Source organism: Bactrocera dorsalis, chromosome 2, assembly GCF_023373825.1.
Source record: "Bactrocera dorsalis isolate Fly_Bdor chromosome 2, ASM2337382v1, whole genome shotgun sequence".
NCBI lineage: Eukaryota > Metazoa > Arthropoda > Insecta > Diptera > Tephritidae > Bactrocera > Bactrocera dorsalis.
In genome coordinates this window covers 21,875,590-21,890,428 of record NC_064304.1, presented here as the reverse complement: position 1 = coordinate 21,890,428, position 14,839 = coordinate 21,875,590, and the positions used below count along the sequence as shown (strand labels likewise).

Here is a 14,839-nt window from a genome sequence, read left to right as displayed (position 1 = left end):
TAGCGCTGAATCCCCAGTCAGCTCGTTAAGCGTACGATTACGATATCCTTCTGGGCCTAAGTGAACGGTAAGAGATCTTCTGAGCTACTTGCACTTAGCAAAGTCAATCTTGCCGTAATGTTCTGACAGACGCTATTTTCGCTTAATTGAAAGTTGAAATGTGTGTTACTCCTTCGGAAAGCGTAGCGAAGTAGCTGGTATTGATGTTCACCGTCTTAATAAATTTTTAGTGAGCTCAAGCCGTCGATCTAAGAGCACTTTAAGGAGTTTTTGGGCCAACGCTACGACCTAATCTAACTTATATCCTTTAGTGGGTCGATAGCGGTTTCGACAAATGAGCAGCTTTTTTGGGGAAAAATGGATATGTGCAAATATCGGATCATTTATATATTTTAAAAGATCTCCGACGTTTTCTGCTGGAACTAATCACTTGCGAATCATTTCCATTCATCAATCTGGATTAGAGACAAGTCCTTATTACGATGTTACATGCTTTTAATTTAGACTTTACAGGCGTTTTACGTTTTACAGGCTGACTCTGAGTTTTTTAGACAATATGTTTTATGGGTCAATATTTTTTTACTTCTTGAACCTATGAACATCGAATCAAAGACTCTATAACCATAAAAGATTTTAGAGATAAGGTGAGTAAACAGTTTAACAGGTTTTGAGGATGAGAACTTGTTTAAAGAATAAGGCTGAGTACCAATATGAATAATGAAATGCCAAAAGAAAGAATCTGAGTTAAATTTGCGCTTACTGGTAATACAATGTACTTAAAGTATAATTATTTCAGATCGTGTTTGGTGGCTCCACGCCTCACTACTCAATCTTTCACTGTATGGGACACTTTCAACGGCTCCACAATGACTACTATTTTAAACCATAAAAAATACTTCAAAAAGTTTCAACAATAATTATATTATTAGAATATTATTGTACAACCATAACCAAATTTCCTCCCACCATTTATGTAAATAATTTTCTATGTAAATAAAAGTGTGTATGTATACAAAAATGACATGGACTTACTGTTTCTCTTTGCGTTGTTGACGTTTCTTCTTGAATGCTTTCTTAACACGCAACAGCAGGAACGCGGCACGGTCCACGGAGAGTGTGGTGCTCTTCTTCGGCGGCGGTGGAGCATCTTCCATTTTTTCGTTCGTTGTTTTTACTAACTCAGCTGTGAGAAAGCAGCTGGTTTATAGTTGAAAGCAGCGTGGGCTGATGTGCTGCAGGAGTGTTAGTGAAAGGGCGGTCACGAAGAAATTGCTCACTTTCAGTGCGGTAAGTGGGCAATAAGTGTTTCGAGGATGATGAGGTAAATGTTGATGGCGATACGAATGTGTCTATTTTGTATTTATTTTTTTCGGTTTTTGTTTTTCTAAGCGCTTGTTGCAAGCGCTCTTGGTTCAGCGAGTCGTTAGTTGTTAGTATTTGTTGTTTACGAAAAGGCTGCTCGTATTATTATTAAGTGCTGTGTCCTTGTAAGGGTTTATCTGCCTTGGGTTTTAGTTTTTCTTATTTTTTGCTTGATTTTCCCAATTTATTTCAGATTTTTTATGTCTTTCGGTTGTGTGCCCTGTCTTCGTGCGGACTTTCAATTTAGTTATTTGGTAGCTTTGGCTTCTTTTGTTTTTGCGGTTTGATTGCGCGGCTCGGATATTTGGTTGGTCGGTCGGTTGGTTGTACGCTTGGCTGCGCGGCTGATTGGCGGCCGGAATTCGCTCTATTTTCACTCTCTCTATTTTTTAGCTCCCCTCTAGCTTACTCCCTCGCTGTACACTTCAAACCGCGTTGCGTGTATTTTCAGCAAATTGATTCGGTTGATTTCGTTGATTCAATTTAGATTTGTAGCAAGCATTGGATACAATTTGAAATATAACCATTTCCTAAGCTATTTATAAATGCACACGACGGCATTAACGCCTTGGCATGGTTAGAGGCGACAGCAAACGAGTGTAGAGAGCGCGCATGGCCGTGTTTGTGGCATGAGTGGTGACAACAGCGAAATCGTAGGTGGTTGGAGTCGGCAGGCGCTGAATTCGCCACTCAACAGTTACACGCGTCCATATAACTACAACAAGCTTTATTTATTCTATGTATATATAAGCACTCCTAACACCTCAAATGCCGATTTTAAACTTATTTGTATACATTGTTGCCCGCTGCTCGCCGCCCCACAGCTAACGCTCAGCCATTGTCCTTCTACACTTTCCACCGATTTCCGAGCGCTTTGTTCGTTAGTTATGTGCTGCTACTTGAATTATAAGCTTTTTTATTGTTGTTTGCTGCATAAGCAAATAATCTGCGTTGCTGTTGTTGGTGTTGGTGTTTGCTATCAATAATATTGTGGGCTGCCACTACAGCGCCATCAGATGCTTATCCTTTTACAAAGCAGCATGGTTAAATTGGTTGAATTGGTATGCCACAACACTTTTGCACTCACGAACACACACATATAAACACATATACGCGTCTGTCTACCCGTTTGTATCGATGAATGGAGGTCGCGGTCGGGGTCGTCAGGAGTCGTCTGCCATGCCAATGAGGTCAACGTTGGCACTAGCGCCGTTATAACGACTTGCTATTACTGTGTTCTTGCTGTTGTTGTTTTATAATTTTCTATTTCTTTATCTTGTGTTGCTTTGGCTGAGTAAATGGCTCTCCAGTGGTTGCCAGCTGCTTGTTGTTATTACTTTTAATTCTCGTGTATTGTTCTAAACAACACTCGCACGCACTGCAAATACAACAAAAATAACAACGAAACATGAAACAACGAAAAACACATATATGTATGTACGAGTATATGTACATATATGTATATAATGTACATATGTATATAGTATATCATGATTATATTAAGCCAAGTGTGACTAAAGGTTAAGAATATAATATCCTTCAACATTTTTGCTTGCTTTACTACTTGACACGGTTTCCACGTATTCGCTACACACATCCACCTACACATTCACACCAATTATGCACCGCATGTGTTAAGTATGCGCCCATGCATATGTCCTCTCCATTAAAGACTACTCGTTCGCGTTTAACAATGCTTGAATATGAAACCGTAGAATGAAAGCAGCAAAAACAAAAAGGAAAATGAAAATGAAACGAAAAAGTTGCACACTTGGCGTGAAAATATGCCTAAGAACTTAACCTAACAGCTTAGACTCATATGTAACTGTTTACATAAAGGCAGTGGCTTATTTGCAAATGCCTTAATAGGGAGATTGTTTAAGTTTTGCTAATAAATTTTCTATACTAGGCTCGCTGGAAAGTTCATATGGTTTTCAAGAACGATTGAACATTTTTATGCAATTTGTATAGTTCGTTTTTGGCTTTTCCTTTGAGGTGGTCTTTAGTTCAGATCATTTCTTTCAGCAACCAATCTCTAGTAGTCTGTGAAAATGAAAGAGTCGTTGGGATTAAGCGAATTTCTGTTCTGGAGAATGCGATGTACATATGTAGAAGCGAACCGACTTCGACCGTATATATTAAGTTTACCACGATGTTTCCCAGTTGTAAACTTTGGAGACTCTTTAAAGTATATATGTATATACAAATGATAAGCATGACGATCTGATCCGTTTGTCTGACCGCCTGTCTATTTGTCTATTCGCGAACCAACCCCTCAGTTTTTGATATATTGAACTGAAAATTTGCAAACAACCTTTTCGCCCCAAGAATCTGCTCATTTGTCGTAAACGTCGGTATCAAACCCCTAGCCTACTCGTATAGCCGCCATACAAACTGAACTATTAAAGTCAAGATAAAGATCCTTAAATAATATTTTTCTTTGCACATTTTGAATAGAAAACTCTACCTCTCCAAAATTATTTAACCTTAATATACCCTGACTAAGCATGCAAATAATGTATATGAAGTCATTAGGAAGCTGGCATTAATTAGATGAAGAAAAGGTAAGGGTAAGGCTGATTGCTTAATTGCATATTTCCACAGTGATAAATATTATAATATGAGTGTACACAATTTGGAACATCGTAGACATCGCTTACGCGGTTATAGCCGAGTAAACAACAGCACGCCAGACGTTCTTCCTTTTCGCTTTAAAGCGCAACCTGGTCTTTCCAATGGAGGGAAGGTCTTTCTCTTTCACTGCTTCTCTCGGCGAATAGTGCTTGGAATACTCTCAGAGCTGAAGTGTTTTCATCGATTCGGACGACATGACTATGTCGATATCGTCGTTTATCTGGTACAACTCCTCGACCTATCGAGTGCGGTATTCGCCGTTGCCAATGGCCAAAGGACCATAAATCTTCCGCGGAACCTTTATCTCGAAGACTCGTAACGTCGACTCATCAGATGTTGTCATCATATATGCCTCTGCATCATAAAGCAGAACGGAGATGATGAGTGACTTGTTGAGCTTGGTGATTGCTCGTCGAGAGGGCACGTTACTTCTCAATTGCTTACTCAGTCCGAAGTAGCAACTGTTGGTAAAAGTTATTCTGCGTTGCATCTCAAGGCTAACATAGGTGTTGGTGTTAATACTGATTCCAAGATATAGGAAATTATTCCCGACTTGGAAGTTATGATTGTCAACAGTGACGTGGAAGCCAAGTCGCGAGTGCGACGACTATTTGTTTGATGGCAGGAGATATTTTGTCTTGCTCTCGTCCACTACCAGACTCATTTGCTTCACTTCCTTATCCAGTCTGGAGATAGCAGAACTAACGGCGCGGTTGTTATGGTCAACGATATCGATGTCATCGACGTACACCAGTAGTTGTACACACTTGTAGCAGTTTGTTCCTTCTCTATTTAGTTCTGTGGCTGGAATTATTTTCTCCAGAAGAAGGTTGAAAAAGTCACACAAAAGGGAGTCGCCTTGTCGAAACCTCGTTTGGTATCGAACGGCTTGGAGAGCTCTTTCCCGATCCTGTCGGAGCTTTTGGTGTTGTTCAACGTCAGTTTGCACAGCCGTATTAGTTTTGTGGGGATACCAAATACAGATCTCGCGGCATAAAGGCAGCTCCTTTTTGTAGCATACAGTATGCAGTGTATAAGTGATGTAGCAACCTGCCTAAAAGTGTCCGCCTTTCCCCCTCAATGTCTCATGCTCATAGAAAATAAAGATATTAAAATCTCTAAATATTGGGCTACTCTTTGGAAGGAATTTATGTTTTAAGAGAGACTTTGACCTCTCGATTTTCGATTTCAACAGTTTTAAACTATCATAACCATTTCTACATAACCTAGAACTTTCCTGTTCGAGTCCTACATTGATATGTTATGTTTGTTTATGTTGCTCTGAAATAATTAGTAAAGTTCTCTCAAAGTATTAAAACTGAAGACATACTTTACTTGATATTTTGAATACCCATTATCCTTAGAGTCGATGAAGTTAGAAAAACGAAATTTTAAAGGATTTGAATTAAACACCCATTCAAAGTGAGTTATATGGACAGTTATGTATTGAATTCCAGACAAAGTATTTATTAAACAAATCCCAATTCAATTGTTTCTATGGATATAGAAATACTCCACGTTTTACGAAATATATTTAAATGGTTTGTCAAATTGGAAACGAGCAAATTGTCTGCCTATTTAAACCTGAATACCGCTATATAAACATGAGATTAAGAGCTCAACTCTTTTACGAGTACTTGGCTCCTTTTACTAGAAGTATTTATTGCCATTATCCAAATAAAAAGGTCATATGATATCCCAGCGTGAATATACAAGAAAAGTACACAATGAGAGCAGAGGCAATTGAGCCCTCTTAAAACCAACCCTTAAAAATGCCGTCTCACGAATTCGTACAAAGCTTTAATACGCAGACATATGTGTGGATGTGTGAGTCCTCTTTACCCCAACCCCCAATTCACAAAGCTTTAATACGCAGACATACATATGTTTGTGTGTATGTGTGTCAACTTGGCAGCCAAAATTAACGCTCCCGGCCCCTTCCTAATTTCCTCAGCTATTGAAGTGTTTGTGTGTGTGTGTTAGCGGAATGCGCGTCAAGTGGCAAATTACCTTTTGGCAAAAACGAAATTTTGATGGACAAAGGTTTTGTTTGTTATTCAGTTGGTCTTTTCTGTTTTTGCTTTCGCCTTCAGACTGCCGCCTTTGTTTAGGACTTGTTTACTTATTTATATTCAAAGTTAGCACAAATAAGCATATATTTATTTACTGTATCTATGCTAAAATAATACAGTTATTTACTTGTCACTGCTTATACAAACACTCATACTCAAGCACATATATGCATATTGTTCAAGCATTTACTGGCATACTGTTGACATACAGGTATATGTATATACTGGTAGTATGTATGTAGTTAAAGTATGTAAAAGGAAAACAAAGCTTAGGGCTTTAGCATACCCTATGAAGACGACGAAAGGGATGCATTCACTCGCTCGCGATAGAGAAGATATTTAAGCCGCATTTAATACCGAACCTTACATTTAAGGCTTCTTCTTCAAGAAATTTCAATTGCGTAAAGAATATATACTTTCATATATGTATATACATAAATATAAATGATCAGCGTGACGAACTGCGTCGATTTAGCTATGTACGTCAGTCTGTATATACGCGAACAAGTCCTTAGTTTTTGAGATATCGATTCAAAAATTTCTACGCTTCATTTTATCATCAAAATGCGGCTCATTTGTTGAAATCGAAGATATCGGACCACTATAGCATACAGCTGTCGTATCAACTGTTCGATCAAAATTCAGTCCATGTATGGAACTCCTTATGCTTTGACTAGATATCTTTACGAAATTTGATATGAATTATTGTCTTAGGTAGTTGCATAATATCCGAAGAAATTCTTCAGATGGCATTCCTATAAGTTATAGCTATCATATTAACTTATCCTTAAAAATCAAGTCCTTGCATGAAAATTATCTTATTTGAGAGTTATCGAGATATCTTCAAAAAATTCCACATGGATTATTCTGCAAAGCCAAGCCGCAATATTTGAATAAATTGTTCAGCTCAAATTAAATTTTTGTATGGAAATTTAGTATGAAAACTCCATAGTATAGTGGAAGGTATTATGTGGCAGCGTTAGTTTATCGGCAGGATCAGTGAAAACTATTTTGAAAGATCATTTAGGCCTGAACAAGGTAGAAGCACTACCGGGATGTCATGAAACGTACTAATACTGGCGATGAGCCTTGGATCTATGCTTACGACCTGGAAACGGACGATCAATCGGCCGAACGTCGTGGCAAAGGTGGGCCGAAGACGAAAAAACTACGTCGAAACAGGTTAAAATCAAGGTTTTGTCAACAGTTTTCTTCGATTATCGAGGTGTAGTGCATTTCGAACTTCAATGCTCCGACCGGCCAAACTGTCAACAAGTAATACTATTTGAGTGTTATGCCTCGTTTGCCAGAAGCCATTCAGCTAATGAGCTCGGATTTAAGAGCTGACATCTTGAACACAACTTTTTTTCAACCAATATCGTGCCGCAATGACCGTATTCGCCTGATTTAGCTCTGTGTGACTTCTGGCTATTCAGCAAACTAAAGCTCCGGAAAACCGTTTTGAGTTAATTGAAGACATTAAACGTGAATCGCTACTCGCATTGAAGGCTATTGGCGACAGGGAGGATTACTTTGAGGGGACGATATAAATTTTAAAGAATAAAATAAAAACTTCAAAATTAGAAACAAAGTCATAATATTTTTTGGCCGCAGTAGTATTTTTTCAAAGTTTACTCAATAATGACTTTACGAGTCTCAAGTGAATCGAAAGCATGAGTCTGGTAAACCCATGACCCGGGCTTAGTGTAGCTCTCGGCAACCGTATTTCATTCCTCCTTTATAAAGACTACGGCATCTAAACTAAAAAAATATTTTTCGATTATTTTGAAAGCTTATGAAAATTACTTTTTTCCTATGAGAGGATATTTTATAGGTTTTTTTTAGCTATGAACATCGAAATTTAGTACATAGTTCAAATAAATATACATATGGCATAACTATTACCAAAAATATTTCTTTCAACTCTTCACGCTTGCACGAATTTCATGCTTGCCTCGTTAGTAAGTCGTACGTTTGTGTGCGTGTGTGCGCCTGTATAAACGCGTTTAAGCAAAGTTATGTTTACGCTGGCATTTGTGTACACATCAGCTCAGCCGCGCTCATCCCATTGGCTCAGTCTCAATTCAGACGCAAATAAACGGTATCATGTAGTATAACCCAACTCAAAGCGGACGCTGACAATTTCGGCACTTTGCCATTTGAGTGGGGCGGCACCGGGGGGAAAGATTGGATTAAACGGATAGATAAACAGCCAGAGCACACTCTGCCATATCTTCCATCGGTATTCATAAGAAAATATGTTGGTATGTGTGAAATAACAAAAGCGACAAGAGCACAAAAGAAAATATCCTTCAACTGGGTAGACAACACAAACAACAACCGCAAAAGTAGCATTGAACAAACAAAAAGCAATCACAGCGTCCACTAAATGGCTAAATGGCAGGTAAGCAGGCGACTCAGGTAACGATTAGCAGTTGGGTACACACGCTTACCCATCTATTAGAATAGGTGAGTTTGAATGTCGCTGTGCGTGTCATTAAAGCCCTGTAGGAAAAAGTTCTTTTGAAGTTGTTTTGTTATTTGATGGATTCTTATCGAATGAAGAGGAAAATTAGACATTTTATTTGTACAAGATACAAACTAAAATCCAAAGACATGATTATTTAAATTTATCAGATAAATTTTGAGGTTATGTTTGAAAGGGGTTGATACAAAAGTTTAAGTTTTGTCGAAACTGCAACTAAATCATTTTTAAAATTCAATCATGGCCCTCCCATTCCCCTTCCCGAACACATGTCACGAAAATTATTTTTCCTCTCATTTTTGTTATTTCAGTTTTCGTTTTCAAAGAGTTTTACTCTTCTTTATGATTTTTTGACATTCAATAATTATAAACGCAAATTAACAGTAGTAATATTTAAAATTAACTTTATTTTTATATCCTGAACAGGGAATACTAAGTTTGATACGAAGTTTTTAACACTCGCAAGGAAAGGTCGGAGACCCTATGAAGCCTTAGTCGATTAAGTCATGTCCGTCTGTTTGTATATAAACGAATAATTTCAGATCGATTTCTCAAAAACTCTAGTCGATCGAGATCTGACATTTCTCTCACGTCCTTTTCTCCCCAATAAACTGCTTATTCGGAATCACCAAAATCGGACCACTATAACATAGAGGTGACATATAGTACAAACTGATCAGAATTACCGGGTTTCCTCCTGGACAAATCGCCAACGCCAAGTTTTACGTGGAAATTCTCAAGAGATTCAAACGAAGGGTCAATCGGGTCCGACAAGACATCGCAGCCGACTGGAAATTGCACCACGACAACGCCACGGTTTACACCTCCTTTCTTGTGAACAGCTACTTAACCAAGGCCGGCATCCCAACGCTTCTGTAGCAGATGTGGCCTCTCGGACTTTTTTGTTTCCTTGCCTGAAAAGGCCGATGAAGGCTATTCCGGAGAATGACTTCCGTGACGCCTTCAATGCTTGGAAATCGTGCAGGTAGCGCTTAATCGACGCAAAAGGAGCTTATTTTGAAAAGTTTTAAAGAAATGTACCGATTGGTTGAATCAATTTCTTTAAATCGACTCAGTCCTATTACTTCCGGACAAACCCTGTATGCTCTTATATAGAAAATTCATTCATTTGACAAGATATCTTCAATCTAAAGCAATGCAACTTCTTTCGAACATATTGCTGAATTAGCTCTTCTATAGCCGGAAAATTCGCATGGGCCCTGACTCAGCCAATTTCTGTTTCCACGCTGTCTGAAAACTCTTTGCTAGTTGTTTCAGGCGAATGTCAACGGGACAAATTGAAAGGGAAAGCAATTGGTGACCTTTAGCGAAGGTCCACGTGACTTCGAACTGCTACTCCTTAGTCTCTAGTTTTAAGCTTCCTTATATTTAAGTTTTAATTCTTAAACCTAACTTCTCATAATACAATTTTGCAAAAAGTAAAATTAATAAAAAAAATTGTGAAACTCCATTTACTCCAATTACATATAGTTGTTATAGAAAATGCACTGTGAAGGCAATTTTTGTAGCCGAAGTTAACGTTTTACTTTAGCTTTCAAATAAATTGCCAGTTCAAATCAGTTCTTAATTCTTTAATATCTTTTGATAATCTGAAAACATTACATTAATTTAGCAACTTAATTTTCTTGAAGTACAGTAGCCTAATGACTTTGTAAAAGCGTGTCTTGCCTCGTCTGCAAAAAAAAATGTATAATGAATATAAATAAGGAAGGCGCTCAACGGTAACAAATCGATTGTTATAAATCATTTCTGAGTAAATATCTGATGTATCCACATAAGCACCCCGTCAAATTTGTGTGTTCCCTTGCGTCACTTATGCCCTTGCAAAACACACAAAACACCGCCATCAACGTTGATTTCGGACTAACTTGACAAAAAAAAGCTTGTAAATCAATTTTCAAGTGTTGGAAAAATTCGATTAGTTTTGAGCTGCTGCAATAAGCAGTACGCACGCTTCAGGCGTGTTATTTTTAACACCTACAAATTGAACCACTTTTTCTCTCGCACAATCACGATAATGCTTCACTGCTTTTTATCGCCAATCACTTGACGAGTACACATTTAATATTGTTATTGTTGTTCCTTTTTCAACCCCACACTTTAACAGTTATTGACACTGTGAGCGCCTCATTTTCAACTCAATTACAAAATAGCCAGTTATGGTGGTAATGTGAGAAAATGCCACCACTTACAATGGCCGCTCATAGTGCTCAAGCCATAGAGCCAACGGCGCTCAAGCTTTTATACACACACACACACACACACACATGCAGGTGTATGTATGTGTGCGCTATAAATTGAAATAGTGCGGTTAATCGCATAAAAGCATGAATGTACGTGTGCGTTTGTGCGTACAATGACTGCTTGAGGGCCGTACACTGCGTATGAGTGACATAAAATCGTTTTAAATTTATACACTCACACATACGCCCAAACACAAGCAAAGGCAGTCAAAAAACCGTTTACGCATTGCCACTCACTCTTTTATTCTATTGTTTCGCTCGGCTTAACTGTAATTGGGTTTGTTTTGGGCGTTGAAAATCTCCTCCTACAATCGACTTCACTCTCTCTCTCTCTTCGTCCACTCACCAAGGTAGCTTAATTCGGTGACCACATATTTTAAAGCTCACGCACAGTTTTAACAACACTTTTCACACACTCATATGCGGCTATATACACTTGTGTGCGTATCATGCGTGTGATATGTGTGCATATGTATTTGGTTGTTTGTGTTAAGCGCTTTGAAATTGATTTCATTTCCAAGCGATTGGAGACCGGCAGGCGACGTCAAGTGCAATCTGCTGACTGCCAACAAAAAGCTGTGGAAGCCAATGACCAGACTAAATTGCTTTTCACAACCCAGCCACATTACATAGTTACTTGCATGTGTGCTGTAGTTGTTAGTGCTTTTAAAATAAATGATGAAAATCTAGTAAATAGACAATGTGCAGACCTTTCAGACGAACGCGATATTTATTCGCTAGACGTTTGTTATATTTACTGCAAGTAATAATAAATTATTTGCTCACACACATACAAAGATGCATAATTGATTAGTAGAAGAGGATTAAACGCTTCGATTTGCCATGAAAGTTAGCGAAATTAAAAGCTAATTGGGCATTTTGGTTAATATTAAAATGGCGTGGATTGAAAATGACAGTGAAAAGGATTTTCCATAAAAAGGAGTGCGGTGCAAAAAAGATAATTAATTAGAGGGTACATATTTTTAGGTAAATATTTTTAATTGGGTTTATTAGAATATTTTCTAAGATTATCATCAGTTTAGGTAAACTTTTAGCCTTTGTCTTTGCTTTGTTTTCCTTTCCTTTATTGCCGTGATCTATTTGGCATACATTTTATTATCGACTAGCTGACCCCGCAGTCGTTTTCCTGCGTGAAATTATATGTTTTGCAATGAAAAGAAAGTTGAATTTATATTGTGTTGAAAATCATTTATTTGTGATTTTTCTAATTTTTTTTTAACGTAGCGCAGCTTGATGAACAAAATTTTTTTGGTTTCTTTTCTAGTGCGTAAATGTTCAGAGAAGATGGGCTTCGAACTCGTGAACACGCCACGTATATCTGGCCGTGTGAAAAACGCATTTCAAGATTTATCCCACACTCTTCTAGCTACTATCCTAACTAAATGGCAAATTGTTGGAACTCAAAAGAATTTGTAGAATCAAGCATTCTGCCCCCCTGTATTCGATAGCTGCGTCACAATCAGTCGGGTTCCATTGCACAGTTTCGGCGCATGAAGATTGCCAAACATAATAATGACAGATCCAACTTTGAGACGCAAATGATGCTGCGGCATACCAAGCCTCTCCAAAGAATTTTGAAATTCCACTGGATAATTCACGACTTCGTGTCATTGTCAAGACGATCGGAATTTGCCCATTTCCAATTCTTAGCGAATACAATGTAAAATCTCATCGGCAATGTAATTTTTTTCGTATCCCGTAATTGTCGCGAATTTGAAGGCTGATATGTCGAAATGACCATCGCGAAAAGTGTGCGAACTTCAGTGGCATGCGAATTAGCTATCGAATCGTCCATGCATAATATCAAGGCATTTCCAAATAGAGCAATGTTCTCACAAACGAATCACTGACGCAATTTGAGAAAAAACTCGTCAATGTCCATGTCAGTGTTGTTGGAAGTGTTTCCGCTGGCTGTCCTGTATTCTCTGGGTTGAAAAATACTCTTTAGCCATTCTCCAAATGAACTGCGAAACGCACAACAGTCGGAAAAGTCGATTTCACCAAACTACAATATCAAACATTGGCATGAGTTTTGAATCTGAATTAGACAATAGTGGCGAATATGGTACGATCCATATGTTGTCGACTTCGATATTCACTTCTCTAAATTGAATGGTAAATGTCCTACCATTGTCGTCTGATGAGCTACGACGATAGAGTGGATATCCATCATTTCCAGTTTGCGTTTCCGAAAGAAAAGCACGTGGATAGTGTTTCGTGCATTTATTGCAAGTGGGACCGCAAGGTCCATGCACCATATTGGTTTTCATCGCTTCGTAGAATAATGGATCTTTCTCTGCATGAGGAATTTCCGCAGAAATGATTTCATCAATTTGATCTGGTGTAACCACCATCCACCATTCAAAGAAGAATGTGTGCGTGGGGCAAACCTCTTTTTTGCAACTCAACAGAGTACATCCAGCATCTGACTGCACCATACTTGTATATACATACATACGTTGATTCAAAATAAAGTCCATCAAACATCGTAGCTGTTGTTTGAAAAGTCTTGCTGTATTATCGTGATGATCGCTTGCTGATTGACAGCGATCCATAATTCCACACATATGTCTTCGCATCCTGGGAGTCTCATGTAGTTCATGTGTCTTGGGCTGCCATACGTTGATGGCAAAAAGAACGCCGACCGCTATTAGCGCGATGTCTTCCTTGCTTCGTAACAAATTTCAATCTGTAATTGATCACTTCGTTTGAAACACACATAAAGTTTTCACTGAATAATTTTCAATAATTTTTCTTTTAAATAGCCGGAATAAAAAAGTAAGCGACCGAAATTGAACGATTCAAATAATTTACAAATCAAAATATTGAAAAACAAAACAAAAAAGAACTGTATGAAAAGTCACTTTTTGGAAATTTCCAATTTTTCGACTTTTCCTTATGAAAAGTATATGGTTTTTTATATACATATCTAACCCGAAGAACTTCTGATTTCATGAAGATTGGTTCCGCCGTTCTCGAGCGTTAGCGTTACTAACAAACAAACAATAATTTTTACTTACATATGTACATATGTATGTATGTATGCATATACAAAATAAAACGTTTGTATGGGAAAAGGAAAAGGGCTGTTTTTAGGGGTTTTCCGGCAACTTTCGTAATTTTTTCTTACATAAGAACCTTCTGCTAACAATAACAAATACAACAAAAAAAAAATCAGCCAAATCGGTTCAGCCGTTTATGAGTGATGAAATTACAAAGAAAGTGGCATACATTTTATATATATAGATTAGCAGGCAATGGCGTTCCCTATGCTTATTGGTTGTGAATAAAACACACTTACAAACGGGCCAGTTCCAAAATTTACTTTTCTTTAGCACATTATTCCCATTTGATTTGAATAAAACATAACATAATGTGATTCTAAGTTTAAGACTAAAAAGTCGTTAACAAATACCCATTGTATTCACAAATTTAAATTGAAAGTAAGTAGCCATGGTAGGCGTTCTGGTTAGATACATTACAAAAGGCTCACATACGTTAGGTCACATAACTTGTCGGACGCAAATTGCCAAAGATATATGGAAGAAAGCGAGATGAAACCATTTAAACATTTTCTTCCAGCTTTTACCATATCATTGTTTCGGTGAACCTGGCGAAATTGCAGGGATTGCTACTAGTTGCCTTAACAAATTTAAGGTAGTCTCAAAGCGCTTCATCGATCTGTAAGGATCAGTTGATTTGTAGTTTTGGGATTCAGAGTGGACCAACCTTCAAAGTCGTCCAAGTGTCCAGTAAAGTACGCTCTCTCATTTTCATAGAGATAACTTTCATGTTTACGATATATGACGTATAAAATCGTCTTGTTTTTGACACACAGACATTTCATTGTCAGGAAAAGATTATGCCTGAATTTTAGGTATATACATATATCACACATTGAGCGATATTTTCCTTCAAAAGTCAACAATAGGTACTGGAGTTCACATTTCCGGTATATGGGGGCTTGAACCTTTTGGTTGGATTTGGGAAATTTTTGGGCA

General features: G+C 37.8%; 1 protein-coding gene across 2 annotated transcripts in view; it reads right to left on the bottom strand.

Moving 5' to 3' along the window:
* LOC105229914 (uncharacterized) overlaps nt 1-14,839 on the bottom strand; it is a 169,897-nt gene that overhangs the window by 98,128 nt on the left and 56,930 nt on the right. For both annotated transcript variants that reach the window (XM_049448567.1, XM_049448563.1), the window contains exon 2: nt 1,033-2,740. In XM_049448567.1, the coding sequence (XP_049304524.1) occupies nt 1,033-1,154 (122 nt within the window). In that variant the 5' untranslated portion in view covers nt 1,155-2,740. The remainder of the gene's footprint in view (nt 1-1,032; nt 2,741-14,839) is intronic.